General features: G+C 41.5%; 1 protein-coding gene across 6 annotated transcripts in view; it reads left to right on the forward strand.

The window, feature by feature from the left end:
- Window positions 1-1,904: 1,904 nt before the first annotated feature.
- ZNF346 (zinc finger protein 346) overlaps window positions 1,905-17,536 on the forward strand; it is a 31,445-nt gene continuing 15,813 nt past the window's right edge. For 4 of the 6 annotated variants that reach the window (XR_009260242.1, XM_058724241.1, XM_058724249.1 and 1 more), the window contains exons 1-4: window positions 1,905-2,126; window positions 14,213-14,316; window positions 14,882-14,974; window positions 16,727-16,871. Coding sequence is in view for 5 of the 6 variants with exons in the window: in XM_058724241.1 (XP_058580224.1) it covers window positions 1,952-2,126; window positions 14,213-14,316; window positions 14,882-14,974; window positions 16,727-16,871 (517 nt within the window). In the remaining variant the exon portion in view is untranslated. The remainder of the gene's footprint in view (window positions 2,127-14,212; window positions 14,317-14,881; window positions 14,975-16,726; window positions 16,872-17,536) is intronic. The other 2 variants (XM_058724263.1, XM_058724272.1) reach the window with 1 other exon arrangement.

The raw sequence follows: 17,536 nt of genomic DNA on the forward strand, positions 1-17,536 counted from the left end.
AGTCTGAGGACTGGTGTTCAAGTATGGACTCTGTCATTAACTAGCTGTGTGACCCTGATAAAACTTTCACTTCTCCCAGTCTGTTTCTTTACTGTCAAATAAGAAAGAATCCTTCATAGGAAAACCACTCTGAGGATTTAATGTTATAATGTATGTTAAAGGTGCTTCATAAACTATAAAACACTGCATAAACATCAATCATCTATTACACTATAGAGGAGTCAGGCATGAAGGCTGCCACTAGCTAATGCTCAATATTTACAGTATAAATAAGTATCTCTTGCTGGTCAGCTGTGTGATCTCAGGCAAGAAACCTGTCTCTTTTTTTCTTTTTGCCTCCTCTGATATTACTTCTCCCTTGTTCACTGGGCTCCAGCCACAGTGTCCTTTTTCCTATTCCTCCCAACAGAGCAAGTTCACTCCTGCCATAGGGGCTTTGTACCTCCTGTTCCCTCTCCCTGGAACATTCTTCACCAGTTCTTTACATGGCCTCCCACTTCTCATCAATCAGGCTTAGGTAAAATGTCATTTCTTTAGAGGCTTTCTCTGACCACCCTGACTAATGTTCCTTGCACATCATTCACCCAATACATATTCGTTTTATGTTCTTAGTACTTATTACAATCTGTTGACTTATTACACTCTCCTCCAGTAGAATAAAAAACACAATACCAGAGCTTCCCTTTCTGTCTTGTTTTACCACTGTATTCCAATGCCCAAAACATCTAACTCATAATTAAACTCTCAATAAGCATTTGAATAAATGAAGTTGAAATAAGGTAATTATATCCAAAGTTTCATTAATTGACAGATATTTTATATGTACCTATGAGAACCCAGGCTCTATTTCAAGGTGCTGGAGTTCCATCTGAGAACAAAATAGACAAAAATCTCTACTTTCTTGGGGTGTGCCTACTAGTGGGGAAACAAACAAAAAGATAAAAAGTAAAATCATACTATGTCTGATAATGTTAAGTGTTAAGAAGGAAAAAATAATAAAGCAGGAAAGAAGAACATGACATGTGTGTTTTAGATAGGGTAGCCAGAGAAAGAAATGAAAGACTGAGCCATGAGAGTATATGGGGAAAATGCAATCCAGGTGGTCAGGGTAACTGGGACAGTAATGAAGGTGTTGGAGGCTAACACAGTAGGAGATAAAATCAGGGAGGTTAAAGGAAGTCAGACTGTATAGGGTCTTTTGGCTAAACTAAGGACTTTCTTTGGCTTTTATCAAGAGTAGGATAGGAAAGTGTTGGAAAATATGAGCATCAGGGTATCATGACGTGGTTTGCTATGAGGACTGCTAGGGCTGTTGTGCTGAGAATATCTGAAGGGCAAGGGAAAGGACTAGTGAAGATGCTACAATAACCCTACCAAGAGATGGTGGCTCCTGAAAGACTAGGGGAGGATCTGTGGGGATGGAAGATAAAATTTCAGGTTGGACAGTTGCATTGAGAGTTTAAGGGGTGGGGGTGGGGGGGGGGGGTGGGGTCTGGGCTAGGAGTTAGAAGTTGAAACTCAACTGGTATTTATTACGGAGATGGAGTCCTGGCTCTACTACATTCTGGTGGCAAACTTGAGTAAACTATTTTTAGGTTCTAGGCCTCAGTTTCCCTAACAGTAAAACGGAGAAAATATTCCCACGTAACAGGGCCTTCAAGGTAACTATTTCTAAGTGTCAAAGGCTGATGGTGAGCAAGGTGAGAACCTGCACGAACCTGTATCAGAGTAAGGGGGCTACTGTGAAACCAGCGACTAACTTTCAGTTCCACGGAACACGCTCCGAGGCTCACCAGCGATCAAAGGGAAGCACCAAGGCCCGCATTGCAACGCTGGCTGCAGCTCCCAAACCTCGCGAGACTTGTTGGCCCGGCAAAGTCACCCTCCCACCCACATCTCGCGAGACCAAGGTTTATGAGCGGCTATCTGCCGGTTACGGCTTGCAGGAAAGATGGAGTATACTGCGTTGGGCACCGTGGAGGCCGCGGACAGCGGAGGGGCCCTGCCATACAACAGCTCGGAGGAGCGAGAAGGCCGGGAACCGGACGGACTGCGCTTCGACCGCGAGAGGGCGCGCCGCCTGTGGGAAGCAGTGTCCGGGGCCCAACCAGTGGGGAGGGAGGAAGGTGAGTCCGAGGACCTCAGAGGCAGTAAGTCCCTCGCCCACCCGCTCGTTTCGCTGGGAGCGGAGGAAGCGTGGGTTGGGAACGCGGACCAGCCCCCGGGTCTCCGGTCACACCCCCTGGCGCCCGGCCCGCCCCCTTGCGTGACGCGCCCGGGACTCCTTGACTCGTGCAGCCCAGCAGGGCCTGGGTACCGTGGGCCAGCTCCACGGAAAATTGAGGCCGCCGCACCCAGCGAATCAGGTCTCCGCTCTCCAGTAGTCAAGGGCCTTCTCATGCTCACACCGTTGGGGGTGGGGGTTCCCCCGCCTTTCTCATCCACCAGAGCGCAGCTCTTCCCTAAACTCGAGGACTGTAATTCCTATTCGTGCCTTCTCGGAGACCCACAGAACCTTCTCCGCCAGACTTCTATCTCCCCACCATTTTCCCCTGACTCTCCATTGTCCCAGTCTCCAAGTTCCCCCACCCCTAGTGTATCTTGCCTCCCTTCTCTCATGCCCCACACTTCCAAGAACTCCAGAAGGCCTTCTTACCCCATGTTCTTCCTGGCCTTGGTGACTAACCTGGTTTACCCCTGTTTCTATTTGTCGAGTCTCTACTACCTGGGTCCTTTTTATGCGATGGGGGCCAGGAGCCTGAAAAACTGGCCAGGGTATACTTTGGTCCAACTTCTTTGTATCGTAGGCTTGTCCCGAAGTTGTGAAGAACAGGGTACACTGGGGGGCACTTCTGGGCTGAAGCTTCCTAGCTTGCTCTGCATTTGACCTGGCACTGGGTAAGATGGAGATAGAGGAGGATGGAAAGGGCTGGCCTGACCTGGTTGTGTGACTCCCTTCATGGTCCTTACCACTAGCTGCTTAACTCCAGTCCGGAAGTACAAGAACCGTCTGGCCTTCTGTGCTAATCCTGTCAAGTAATCTGCTCGGAAATCAGGTTGGTTTGTTTGCTGAGCAGACTAATCATGGAAAGTTTAATATGTTGCTTGTGAACTGATTGTCCTGGGATAAAATGGACTTTTTGACCACATCCAAAGAAGATATGTTTAAATTTGGGGTCTGTGGTACACAGACCTATACCCTTGTGTGTACTTCTCCAGTTTGAAAACTAGTCTAGTCTGACTCCTACTAAATTAATATGGGCCTTCTGTCTCCCTCATAATTTCAAACTTGTTTGGTACAAATCCCCCCAAACGCACCCCAATTTTCCTTTCACTAATTTGACAATCATTGATGTATGCTCAGTTCCTAGGACTGGCTGGGCATCAGAGCTACAGAGATGAGGAAGATACTGTCCTTCCCCCTGGGAGGGTTTATAGTCTAATCCAGGAAGCAGACACCAAAACAGTTTCAGTATAATGTAATGGGTGCAGTAAAGAGGAATGCGTAAGAATTGGTTGTGCACAAAGAGGAAGTGACCTTTGTCCTTGAGGGACAGGGAAGGCATCTGCTGGACCTTGAAGCAGAGAACACAGCAGCTTTGCTCTAAAAAGTGAATTGCTTATGTATGTGTGAATGTACAATGTCACTTAGGACCCAGTTCATTTCCCTACTGTCCTCACTTTCCAGTATTTATATGAGGTCTAGATAGATACCTGTAACACCAGGTTCTACTCATCTTGGTTTTTGTTTTGTTTTTCTCTTAGCACTTTTATTGAGTTATAATTTATATACCATAAAATTCACCCATTCTAACTGTACAATGCAGTGATTTTTTGCTAAAAGTATAGAGTTGTGTAGCCACAATTCTGTTTTAGAATATTTCCGTCACTCCAGTTAGTTCCTTTCTGCTTCTTTACATTAAATCTCCACTCTTACCTCCTGCCCTGGGCTACCACTGTCTCTAAAATTTGCCTTTTCTGAACATTTCATATAAATAAAATCATACAATATGAATGCATTTGGCTTCTCTCAGCATGTTTTTGAGGTTCAGCCACGTTGTACCGTGCATTCATTATGGGCTTCATTATGTTTTGTTGCTAATAGAATCCCATTGTATAGATCTTGCTTTTTATCCTTTGACAGTCTCTGGCTTTTGAGTGGGCTGTTTAGACTGTTTGCATTTAATTTAATTATTGATAATGGCTAGATTTACATTTTCTATTTTGCTATTTATCTCCTTTTCATTTTGTTCTTCCTTTTCTCCTTTACTGACTTCCTTTGTGGTTAGTATTTTTTAGTGGACCATTTTACTTCCTCTGTCAATTTTTTATACTTTTTTTTTTTTTAATGTATTTATTTTTGAGAAAGAGAGCACAAGCAGAGAAGGGGCAGAGTGAGAGGGAGACAGGATCTGAAGCAGGCTTTGTGCTGATAGCAGAGCCCGATGTGGAGCTCAAATCCATGAACCGTGAGATTGTGACCTAAAAGCTGAAGTCAGACTCTCAACCAAGACACCCAGGTGCCCTTTTTTTTTTTTTTTTTTTTTACTTTTTAATTGTATTTTCTTAGTGCTCGAGGGACTATATGATGCATCTTAACTCATCACAGTCTACTTCAAATTAATACTAACTTAAATCTGATAAAATGTATAAAAACATTCCTCTAATAGTGCTCCATTCCTCACCCTCCTTTGTACTATTATTGTCATATTTGTTACATTGATATATGTTATAAACCTAATTATTCAGTGTCATCATTATTGATTTATACAATATCTCTTCTAAAGAAGCGAAGAGAAGTTATTTAAAAAAGTATATTTATGGGGCACCTGGGTGGCTCAGTCAGTTAACCCTCCGACTTCAGCTCAGGTCATGATCTCACACTTTGTGGATTTGAGTGCCTCATCTGGCTCTGTGCTGACAGCTCAGAGCCTGGAGCCTGCTTTGGATTCTGTGTCTCCCTCTTTGTCTACCCCTCCCCTACTCACACTCTGTCTCTCTCTCTCTTTCAAAAAAAATACCAAAAAATTTTTTGGGGTGGGCGCCTGGGTGGCTCAGTCGGTTAAGCATCCAACTTCAGCTCAGGTCACGAACTCACGTTTCGTGAGTTCAAGCGCCGTGTTGGACTCTGTGCTGACAGCCAGAGCCTGGAGCCTGCTTCAGATTCTGTGTCTCCGTCTGTCTCTGCCCCTACCCTTCCCCTATACTCTGTCTCTCTCTTTCTTAAAAGTAAATAAAGATTAAAAATTTTTTTATTGATTTATTTATTGATTTTATTTAAAGATTAAAAAAATATTAAAAAATATTTATAATGTCTTTTATATTGGCATACATATTTACCATTTCTGGTGTTCTTTTTTCTTCCTCTGGATTCATTACCACTTAGTACCACTTCCTTTCAGCTAGCAGGGCTTTCTTTAGTATTTCTTGCAAGGCAAACCTGCTAACAGTGAATTCTCTCAGTCTTTATCTGGGAATGTCTTTATTGTGTTTTCAGTCTTAAAGTATATATATATATATTTTTTTTTTTTATTAAAAAAATTTTTTTTAATGTTTATTTATTTTTGAGAGAGGGGGAGAGACAGAGTGTGAGCAGGGGAGGGGCAGAGAGAGAGGGAGACACAGAATCTGAAGCAGGCTCCAGGCTCTGAGCTGTCAGCACAGACCCCGACGCCAGACTCAAACTCACGAACCACGAGATCATGACCTGAGCCAAAGTCGGACGCTCAGCCAACTGAGCCACCCAGGCTCCCCAAAGTATATATTTTTTAAAATAACATCTTTATTGATACATAATTCATATACCATAAAATGCACCTTTGTAAAATATATAAGTTAGTGGTTTTTAGTATATTCACAGAATTGTACAACCATCACCACTATCTAATTTTAGAACATTTTCATCACCCCAGAAAGAAACCCTACACCCATTAGCAGTCACCTCTGACAATTGTTTATCTCCTTTCTGTTCCTATAGATTTGCTTATTCTGGATGTTTCATGTAAATTGAATTGTATAATATGTGGCCTTTTGTGACTGGCTTCTGTCACTTAGCATACTGTTTGAAGGATAGTTTTACTGGACATGGAATTATTAGTTGACAGTGTTGATCTTTCTCACTAATTTGAATATGTTATTCCACTGATCTCTGGCTTTCATTGTTACAGATAAGAAGTAAGTCATTAATCAAATTATTCCACTGTACACGATGAGTCATCTTTCTCTTGCTGCTTTAAAGAGTTTCTATCTTTCAGTAGTTTGACTATGATGTATCTAGGTGTAGATCTCTTGGTATTTATCATATTTTGAGTACCTTGAGGCTTTTAGCTGTATGGATTAATGTTTTTCTTTGATCAAATATGGGAAGTTTTCAGACATTGTTTCTTCAAATATGTGGGTTTTTTTCCCATTCCTTTCTCTTCTGAGATTCCCCATATATATGTTTGGTATGTATTTGTTTGGTATGCTTGATGTATCCCACATGTATCTGTGGCTCTGTTCATTATCAATTTTCTTTTTCTCTTTTCTTCAGTTTGAGTATTTCTGTTGATCTATCTGCAAGTTCACTGATTCTTCTGCCACTTAGAAACTGATACTGATTTTTTCTAGTGGTTTTTTCATTTCATTTATTGTGCTTTCAGCTCAACTCTGTGTTATACGTATTTTAAGTAGAAAACTTTTTAACACCACATCATCAATGCCATTACATTTGTTTTCTTCATGACTTTTTTGTATAATAAAATTTGAGTTTTTACACACCATCAACAGTATGGATTCACAAAATAGAAGTGCTGAAGCTAAATAACCTTAACGGGGCTAATGTCCAATTCATTCTTGTAGACCACCCTGCCTGTTAGACTACACTGCCTAAACAGTCTGACCCACTGGTAGATTATGTCCAGCTTGCTTTTACTAGGATCTTTTGTTGTTTACTGCTTTCTAACTATAGCTGTACCTAGAAATCCACTACCTCCTAATAAGCAATAAGAAGCAGGGTTCTAAATAGGTTATATCTATCCCTGAGAACCAACTTCAGACAACTGATGAATTTCTGTGGAGCTGAGTTGAGATTCTAAGGCCCAAGCAATAGTAAGTCATGGGGCGCCTGGGTGGCTCATTTGGTTAAGTGTCGACTCTGTGTTTCAACTCAGGTCACGATCTCACAGTTTGTGGGTTTGAGCCCCACGTTGAGCTCCTTGCTGGAAGTGTGGAACCTGCTTGGGATTCTCTCTCTCTCCCTCTCCCTCTCCCTCTCCCTCTCCCTCCCTCCCTCCCTCCCTCCCTCCCTCTTTCTACCCCTCTCTAGCTTGCTCTCTCTCTGTCAAAGTACATAAATAAACTTAAAAAAAAAAAAGGAATAGTAAGTCATTATAGATTAGCGGTGTTCACCATTAATTGGAATATTGGAGATGGTTTAGTCATGCCAGCTATTCTGGCCCTAAGTATCCTAAGGCAACTTAAGGCACATTAAGTCACCCAAAGACAATTGTAACTTGAATTGAGGTGTCACGATAATTTTCTCCCCCAAATACTACTTTCCCTAGATTCCTTAAGTTTATGAATTATCTTGCTTCTCTACACCAGCTGTCTCTGTCCATACTTCACTGACCCTGTGAAAATCAGCCCTATGCCAGATCTCAGTCTCTTCCCCATACATCTAGTTGGCTACAGTATGGATACAAATTAAATCCTGCCAATCATGTCTTATCATAATATAGGGAAGACACAAATGCAGTGAAGACCATATTCGTATGGCTGTTGGCTATTGTTATGGTCAATAAAGGTCATGGAGGGGTGCCTGGATGACTCAGTCGGTTGAGCGGCTGACCCTTTGGCTCAGGTCATGATCCCAGCATCATGGGATCAAGCCCCATGTCAGGCTTTGTGCTGAGTATGGAGCCTATTAAGATATTCTCTCTCTCCCTCCCTCCCTCCCTCCCTCCCTCCCTCCCTCCCTCCCTCCCTCCCTCTTCCCCTCCCTCCCTCTGATCCTCTCCCCCACTCATGCTCTCTCTCCCTCTCTCTAAAATAGGGGGGGAAAAAAGAAAGAAAGAAAAGAAAGAAAGAAAGATCATTGGATTATGAGATCATCCTACATCAGTGTTTCAGCATCAGCATCCTTTATCCAGCTTTATGGGCTGAGATGTAGGGTCATTGACAATGGAAGCTTCTTACTTCCAGCAAGGCTGTGATGGAAGCCTCAGACACTATAGATCTTCTGTTGAAACAGTCATATATTGTTCCTAGAGACATTTGTGGAGGCCCAACCTAGTACCTTCAGCCTGTCCAATGTTGTTGTTGTTTTTTTTTTTAAGTTTACTTATTTTGAGAGAGAGAGAGAGAGAGAGAAATCATGAGTGGGGGAGGGACAGAGAAAGAGGAGAGAGAGAATCCCAAGTAGACTCCATGCTGTCAGCATAGAGCCCAATGCAAAGCTTGAACTACCAACTGTGAGATCATGACCTGAAGTTGGACACTTAACCAACTGAGCTACCCAGGCACCCCTCCAATGATTTTTCTAAGCATCAGATTTCTTATATCAAATCTGACCAATTTTGGAGAGGTAGTAGTGTTATGTGTGGATATCAGGGCAACCGAGATCCACATTCAGGCCACCTTCTCAAAATTCTGATAATTTATGAAGTTCTTTTTCCCAATGTGGATCTTAGCTTCCTCCAACCTTGTGAACCTTTCATGGTTTTTATGGGTCAGGAATTTAGGAAAGGCTTAGCTGGACAGTTCTCTCTCAGGGTTTGAAAGGCTCTAAGACTCTATCACAGGGCCTCCTTCCTTTTCCATCTACACTAGGCATTCTTTTCTAGCCCATAGCCTTATTTATGATTGATATATTGATGATTCTCAACTTATATCTCCAGTTCTGACCTCTCCCTTGAGCTCCAGACTTGAATCTTCAACTGACTACTTGATATCTCTACACATATATCTGATAGACCACTCATGTTTAACATAGCCAAAGAAAAGTCTTAAATTCTCCTCCAAGGCTGTCTTCCTCCAGTTTTCATCTCATCTCAGTTTAGTTGCTCAAATTCAAAACCTAGGAGTTACCCTTGACTCCTTCCTTCATTCTCTCACATCAAATCAAAGAAATTGTGTATCAGATCTACTTCTAGAACGTAATTCCAAATCCATGCACTTTTCTCTGTCTCCATTGCCAACCTCCATTGCCATCTCCATACAGTCTACTGACACAATGATCAGAGTATTCTTTCCAAAACATAAGCCAGATCTTATTGCCTCTCCTTGCACTGAAAACAAAATCCATAGTTCAAATCATGGCTTCTGAGGCCTTGTATTCATCCAAAATGATCTTGTAGGCCTCACACTGCCTCTCCAGCTTTATTTCCTACCACTTTTGTCTCATTCACCATACTCATGCCACATTGACTTCCTTTCCCTTCCTTGAATATGCCAAACTCATCCCTGCCTCAGAGATTTGGCACTGTCTCAGGCTGTAATACTATTTCCCCCAGACCTCCTTGTGGCTGATGTCTCCTAAGATGGTCTTCATTGACTGTGTTGCCCCCATCATTCTCTAGCACTGATTTTGTTTTCATAGCATTTCTCCCTCTCTGTCACTATTTTGCTTTTTATTTACTTTGTACTGTGTTTTGTTGATATGGCCCCAGTGCTGGCACATAGAATGTATTCTGAATATATATTTGTGGACTGTGTGGATATACTCTGAGGCCAGAGAGGTGCCTCTTTATTCATTTAGTAGTTATTTACCAAGCTCCTGCTATGGGTCAGGTATCATACTAGATACTGGGGATACAAAGTCATAAACAACATGGTCTCTGCCCTGTTTAGTCTTTGGAAGTCAGATTCTGAATATCTTTGAAAAAGAATTTCATTGGGGCACCTGGGTGGCTCAGTCAGTTAAGCTTCAGATCAGGTCATGATCTCGCGGTTTGCAGGTTCGAGCCCCGCATCGGGCTCTCTTCTGTCGGTGCGAAGCCTGCTTCAGATCCTCTGTCCCCTCTCTCTCTGCTGCTCCCTCTCTCTTTCTCCCTCGAAAATAAATAAACATTAACAAATTATTTTAAAAAAAGAAATAAACTTAAAACAGTAAAAGAATTTCATCTTTAATTAAAAAAAAAGAAAGAAAGAAATCCAGCATCTCCAGGTCTGGAGAGGATGGCTGGACTCTTACTCCTGGGTACCATCTCCCCCTTGTGGGCTTTGCAATCCTTTTTTTTTTTTTTTTTTTTTTTTTAAGTTTATTTATTTTGAGAGAGAGAGAGAGAGAGAGAGAGAGAGAATCCCAAGCAGACTCTGTGCTGTCAGCACAGAGCCCAACGTAGGGCTCAATCTCAGGAACTGTGATACCATGACTTGAGCCAAAATCAAGAGTTGGACACTAAACCAATTGAGCCACCCAGGTGCTCTGAGCTTTGCATTCTGAGTAGCCTCTCAATCTCCCTTTAAAATAAAAGTTCTGGGACAGAACATCCGAGTCTTGATACCAGCTTAGGTCTTGATCTCAGGGTTGTTAGTTCAAGCCTCAAATTTGGCTCCACACCCAGTGTGGGGCCTACTTAAAAATTAATTAATTAATTAATTAATTAACTCTGGCCCAGATATGTTGACAGATCCACTTTCCTTGGTTTCTCTGAACCCAGATGAGCCTGGCAAGGTCTTTCACAAAAATTTACCAATCACCACAGGAGAAAAATGTGGAAATAAACAGATTCTAAGGGGCAGAAGAAATACAGCCAGACAATAGCCTTTCTGCCCAAAAGGGCTGGCATAGATAAACTAGATCTTGTAGAGTAGGGAAAGTCACCTTAAAAGTTTCCTACCAAGAATCTCCCTCCAAGGCATCTTGGCCATGTTTTGCTCCAGAGTGAAAAATACAAAACGTGGGCTTGCTGTCCCCTCATGGTTTTCTGAACTCTGCCCTGCCTCAGATTATTGGTGTCATTATAGAACTCATGCCTTGGGTGAAATTTTACTTCTCCCCAAAGGTAAGGCTTAGTTCTCTGGGCCCAGTGATTAAAAACAAGCTAATATGGGGGCGCCTGGGTGGTTCAGTCAGTTGAGCATCCGACTCTTGGTTTTGGTAGGGTCATGATCTCGTGGTTTCTTTCTCTCTCTCTTTCCCCCTCCCCCCCTCCCCCTCCACCACTCACGTTCTCTCCCTCTCTCTCCCTCTCTCTCCCTCTCTCTCCCTCCCTCCCTCCCTCCCTCTCTCTCCCACACTTTCCTTTCCCTCTCTCCCTCTTCTCTCTCTCTCTCTCTCTCTCTCTCTCAAAATAAACTTAAAAAAAAGAACAGGTTAATATCATAGGTACCTACAGTGTAGAACTTGTGTAATATGTTAGCTGATTTTAGGTGTTTCAAAGTCAGATCAAGAACAGTGAGAAAAATTTTAACACATATCAAGTTATAGAATAAGAAATACCCTGGAGGGGCTCCTGGCTGGCTCATTCGGTTAAGTGTCCAACTTCAGCTCAGGTCATGATCTCACAGCTTGTGAGTTCGAGCCATGCATCAGGCTCTGTGCTGACAGTTCAGAGCCTGGAGCCTGCTTCGGATTCTGTCTCTTCCTCTCTCTCTCTCTCTCTCTCTCTCTCTCTCTCTCTCTCTCTCTCTCTCTCAAAAATAAATAAACATTAAAAAATTAAAAAAAAGAAATATCCTGGAGCATCTAGCTGACTTAGTTGGTGGAGCATGCAACTCTTGATCTTGGGCTTCAAGCCCCATGTTGGGCATAAAGATTACTTAAAATAAAATCTTTAAAAAAAAAAAAAACCTTCACAGGTACAACATAGAAAATAATTAATTTGCTTAGAACCACAGGACCCGAAAAAGAATTTGACATATAACACTGACAGTGAGCATGCACTAAGCAGACATTGCACTGCTTTGTATGGAAGAACCACAAGGAGAATACATTCAATGAGATACAAGTTACTAGTACAGTAGTCTCCTTTATTTATGGGGGATATATTCCAAGACCCCTACTGAATTCCTAAAACCACAGATGGTACCAAACCCTATATACACTGTGTTTTTTCCTATATACATACATACCTATGATAAAGTTTAATTTAGAAATTAGGCACAGTAATAAGAGATTGACAACAATAACTTAGTAAAATAAAACAATTATAACGATATACTGTGGGGCGCCTGGGTGGCTCAGTTGGTTGAGCGACCGACTTCGGCTCAGGTCATGATCTCACAGTTTGTGAGTTCGAGCCCCGCGTCGGGCTCTGTGCTTACCGCTCGGAACTTGGAGCCTGCTTCGGATTCTGTGTCTCCCCCTCTCTCTGCCCTTCCCCTGCTCATGCTCTGTGTGTCTCTCTCTCTCAATAATAAATAAACGTTAAAAAAAAATTAAAAATAAAAATATATATACTGTAATAAAATTCATGTGAATGTGGTATCTCTCTTTCTCTCTCAAAATATCTTACTGTGCTGTACTTACCCTGTGGTAACGTGAAATGATAAAATACCTATATGGTGAGATAAAGTGAGGTGAATGACGTAGGCATTGTGACACAGCGTTAGGCTACTATATTGATGTGTAAGAAAGATCATCTGCTTCCAGACTGCGGTTAACTGAAATCACAGGAAGTGAAACTCCAGATGAGGCAGGACTTCTGTATCCTCATTTTAAACAAAGGAAAACCACAGGAGGAGATTAAGTAATTTCTATAAAATCACACAGTAACAGTAAGTAACAGCGGCAGGATTTGAACCCAAGTCAGCATGCCTGGGGAACCCAAGATCCTAACCGTGGTTTGTACCATACACATTTAACTGGTATTAGATTATAGTTTATGTTTACTATATAATAACAGGATTAATTTACCTTTTTTCCTGAAGGTAAAAGATTATCCAGCAGCATCTTCTAATTGATACTTATCCTCCAAAACTTCTTTTCAAATCTTCTGATTTATTCAAAAGAAACCAATTTTAATGTTTCCCTAATAAACACATTATTTCCATACAAAAAGAATGTTCTAGTCTTTTAATAACTAAACCCCAATGCAATTTTCTAACCAATTCTGTATGTACAGTTATACCAATGTAAATTCTTAAAATCAGAAAATGTGGGGCACCTAGCTGGCTCAGTAGGCAGAGTATGTATGTAACACTTGATGTTGGGGTTGTGAGTTTGAGCCCCACATGGGGTGTAGAGATTACATAAAATATTTTAAAAATAAAATACAATAAAATAGTAAAATCAGCAAATGCTGTTGATCTTCTAGTGGAATAAATTTGGGGGTGGCTTCATTTTTAATTCCACAGAAAATGTTCACAAATAATAAAAAGATAAAGAATTTATCATTACAATTTTTTTACAAAGAATGAAAAAATGATTCCCTTTTCAAGTCTTTCAATCTTTCTGATTCTATCTGGGAAGAAGTCTCAGGTGCTGCCATGTCTCAACACCTCTCTTCATAGTTGCTGCTCTCTTATTCTTTTAAGGGAGAGCTCCAAGCCTGTCACCAGTGTCTGGCTAGAATTATTTCATTTTTATTGGTATCTAGTTTAAGTTTATGATCTAAAGATTCATTTTTTTAAAAAGAAAGAAAAGAAAAAAAAAACAGGAGGGGAGAGGCACAGAGAGAAGGAGAAAGAGAATTCCAAGCAGGCTCCACACTGAGCCCCAACACAGGGCTTAATCCCACAACCCTGGGATCATGACCCGAACCATAATCAAGAGTCATACGCTTAACCAACTGAGCCACCCAGGTGTCCTTAAAGATTCCTTTTTAAAAGAACTTATAGCATGGTGATTATAGTTAATGCTGTATTGTATATTTGAAAGTTGCTAAGAGAGTAAATCTGAAAAGTTCTCATCACAAGAAAAAGATTTATAACTATGTATGGTGACAGATGTTAACTAGATCTATCATGGTGACCATTTTGTAATATATACAAATATCAAATCATTATATTGTATACCTGAAACTAATACAATGTTATATGTCAATTATATTTCAAAAAAAATTACTTAGTAAAGAAAACTGCCTTACACAAAGTTGTAAAGTAAGTAATTAGGTAAGTGATGTGAGAACATAGCATGCGTCATGAAAACATAGGTGAGGAGTGACAAAGCTTTGCCGAGATATGATGGTATGGCATTCCGTTACTCAGTGCCTGTGTTTGAGAGGGTTCAAAGATGGCACTGTTGAAGCAGGTTTTTAACTCAAAGATTTTTTTATTTTCCTCTCTGTAGTGGAGCACATGATCCAGAAGAACCAGTGTCTCTTTACCAATACTCAGTGTAAGGTTTGCTGCGCCTTGCTAATTTCTGAGTCCCAGAAGCTGGCACACTACCAGGTATGCCACTGTACCTTTGAATACTTTACTCCCCCCGCCACACACACACACCAAAAAAAAAGTTTACTTTCCACACTCCGTGCCACGCCCTCACTTCCTTCTTAGCCACCCAGACATCACCTCCATGCATGTTGACTGTGACTTGAAGATTGACTTAATTTTTTGCATCTCATTTCTCCCGTCCAAATCAAGATCATTATACTTACGTCTTCCTTCTCAGCTTAATGTAGTAGAAAGTATGCACTTTGGCTTTAAATAGACCGAGTTAGAATCACAGCTCTGCTGCTCATCTTGGGCAAGAAACCTCACGATCTTCAGCCTTAGTTTCCTTATCAGTACGACAGAGATGATGATAATTTTCTCATAGATTGCTGTGAAGATTAGATTTGATAGCATTTAAAGTGCTTTAAACAGAGTAGGAACTCAATAAACTAGGTTTCTTCTCCCACCCTCTCCTCAAAATTTTTGTGAGGATGAATCAAATGAAAATCTAGTGTTTTTGAGTGCCTTGTTAGATATGAAATGGCATTTGGCTATCTTTGATCTTTTTCCTGGGTTCTTGCAGAGCAAAAAACATGCCAACAAAGTGAAGAGATACCTAGCAATCCATGGAATGGAGACATTAAAGGGGGAAACGAAGAAGCTAGACTCAGATCAGGTAATCCAGCTGCCATGTTGAGACCACTCGCTTCCTGATGAAGCCAGCAGGCAGGTTGGTGTGGTGGAAAGAATGTGGGCTTTGAGTCAGACTAAATTGGCTTCAAATCCTAGCCATGTTGTGTGACTTGGACAAGTGTTGTTACTTCTCTGAGCCTTGATTTCTTCCTCCATAAAAATGAGGATGTTAATATCAACATTTTAGGATTTTTCCAACCTAAAATGAGGGAAAATTTATCAAAAGCACCAAACACACAGCGGCTCAGTATATGGAGCCATTGTTATGCATTACCACCCAGTGGTTTATTGGAGCAGGACTAAAAGCTTCTCATTTACTACTCAAGGAGAAAAAGTGGAAGGAAGCCAGGCTGCTTGCTTTCTTGAAATGGGAGGGAAAGAGCTGAGTTCAGCACTTGAATGTTTTGAATAAACAGGTGGAAGAAACAACTTTCCAAATGCCTGTTCTGATTGAGGTGTAAATACATTGCTTTTTGGCTTAGAAATACTGTGAGAATTATGCTGAAACAATCCTAATCCCTCAAGGGTACCATTAATTTTGTTTTATGGGAGGTTGTTCAAATGTCATGGGATGAGAAGTAGCAGACTAGGGCCCTATACTAGCTCTGCAACTTATTGGTTTGATGACTTTGGGCAAATCACTTAATCTCTCTGTACTTTATTCATAAAATGGAGATAATAATTCCTACCTTTTAAGGGTATTGTAAGGTAAAATTACAATTCTTGATGGATGCTCAATGAATGAAAATTTACAGATAGCCTCCTATTACAGTGTTCACAGGCGTGGAAGGGCCTTGCTCATCCCTTCTCCAAATTCACTGGACCCATCCCCTAGTTGCCCTTCTGCTTATGATTTAGAATTCAGAGAGACAAGATCAACTCTGGGACCCTAGACAAGTCACTTCACCTCTTTGTATCTTGATTACTTCAACTCTCAGGGTGGCCCAGTAGTTCAAATGAAGTGACTGACTTTCTTCTTCCTCTGCAACAAAGAATTATTTACTCCAAAATGTCAATAGTGCCAGGATTAAAAAATCCTCTTAGAATGAATACTTTATTCAGAGATCAGACCTCAGAGAGAGGCTGGGAGCTCTTAACATAGGCTTGAAATACATTGTTTTCTGGTGTAATCACAATCAACAAATAATATCTGCTTGTTCAACAAATCCTGAGTATCTACTATGTGTCAGACTCCAGCAGAGTGCTAAGGATAGGAAACAAGGATGAGTCCAATGGTCCATACCCAAACACTGCACTTTGGTTCACAGAAGTCTCCTAAGCTATGACACTGTCAGTTTGGGTGACAAGTGCTATGATAGAAATCTGTTTAATGTACTCTAGGCATGCAGAGGAGGAACAAGATTAATTATTTTCTGAATACTCACACAAAGCAGCTCAATAATTGTGTACTGAGTTGAGTAAAAGTCTCCCAGAAGAAGTGACATATATATATGAGTCTTGAAGGCTAAGCAGATATATGCCAGGCAGGAAAAAAGGAAGATCATTCTAGGAGCAAGAATGACCTAAACAAAGCAAGGAAGTAACAGGGAATAAAGTGGGGAATGGTGAGTAGAGCCTAAAATGAAGTAGCTGGAGAAGGATCCAGAAAGGTAGGTTGGGGTTAGTGTGTGAAGGGGGCCTTGAATGCCCATTCTTCTGTGGGCAATGGGGAACCATGGAAGATTTTCTGGCTGGGCAGTGGCGTGATCAGACCTGTGTTCTTTCTCCCAACCAGAAGAACAGCAGAAGCAAAGACAAGAACCAGTGCTGCCCCATCTGTAACATGACCTTTTCCTCCCCTGTCGTGGCCCAGTCGCACTACCTGGGGAAGACCCACGCAAAGAACTTAAAGCTGAAGCAGCAATCCACTAAGGTGGAAGGTACTGGTTTTCCTGAGTAGTGCTGTATCGGTACCCCTCCCATCCTCAGGGCACCAATGCCAATGTCCAGAATGCAATGCCTAGGGCCACAGACTTGGAGAGGTCGAACTTTTGAGAGTCCTTAAAAATACCAAAGTAGGCCCAGCTAGATTGAAATGCAGTCTCAGAGTTGTGCTCACCTAACTCCCTTTCTTTGGTTACATCAGTTTTTCTTTGTAGAAGTGTCTTAGCCCTGAGCTTTTGTCCTGATGAATAATTATAATCGAGAGTGTCAAAGTCCTCCAGGCCATGCATACCATGAGAGCATTCTATCTCTTACCTCTCCCACTTAGATTTTTCCCTCCCAGCATTCACCTGCCATTATTACCATGTGTTCCAAGTTGAAAGCTAAATCCTTGTCTTTTTCGTGTGCTCAGGTTATGCCCTGTTCTCTTTAATCCTCAAAGCTGCCTGTTCTCCTCAAGACAGGGACTTGCTTTTCAAAGCTGAATACTTGAATGCTGCCACTACTGCCCAGCAAGCCATGTTTGCAACTGCCATGAATTCATTCCAGTGCGTTGACTTCTAAAATAGTCCCCTTTATCTTGTCACCACTGTTGCTCAACCCTCGCTTTCATCTCATTAACTCCTGACTTTCTGGGATTTTTAACCTCCACTAACTGCAG

Source organism: Neofelis nebulosa, chromosome 1 (assembly GCF_028018385.1).
Source record: "Neofelis nebulosa isolate mNeoNeb1 chromosome 1, mNeoNeb1.pri, whole genome shotgun sequence".
NCBI classification, from domain to species: domain Eukaryota; kingdom Metazoa; phylum Chordata; class Mammalia; order Carnivora; family Felidae; genus Neofelis; species Neofelis nebulosa.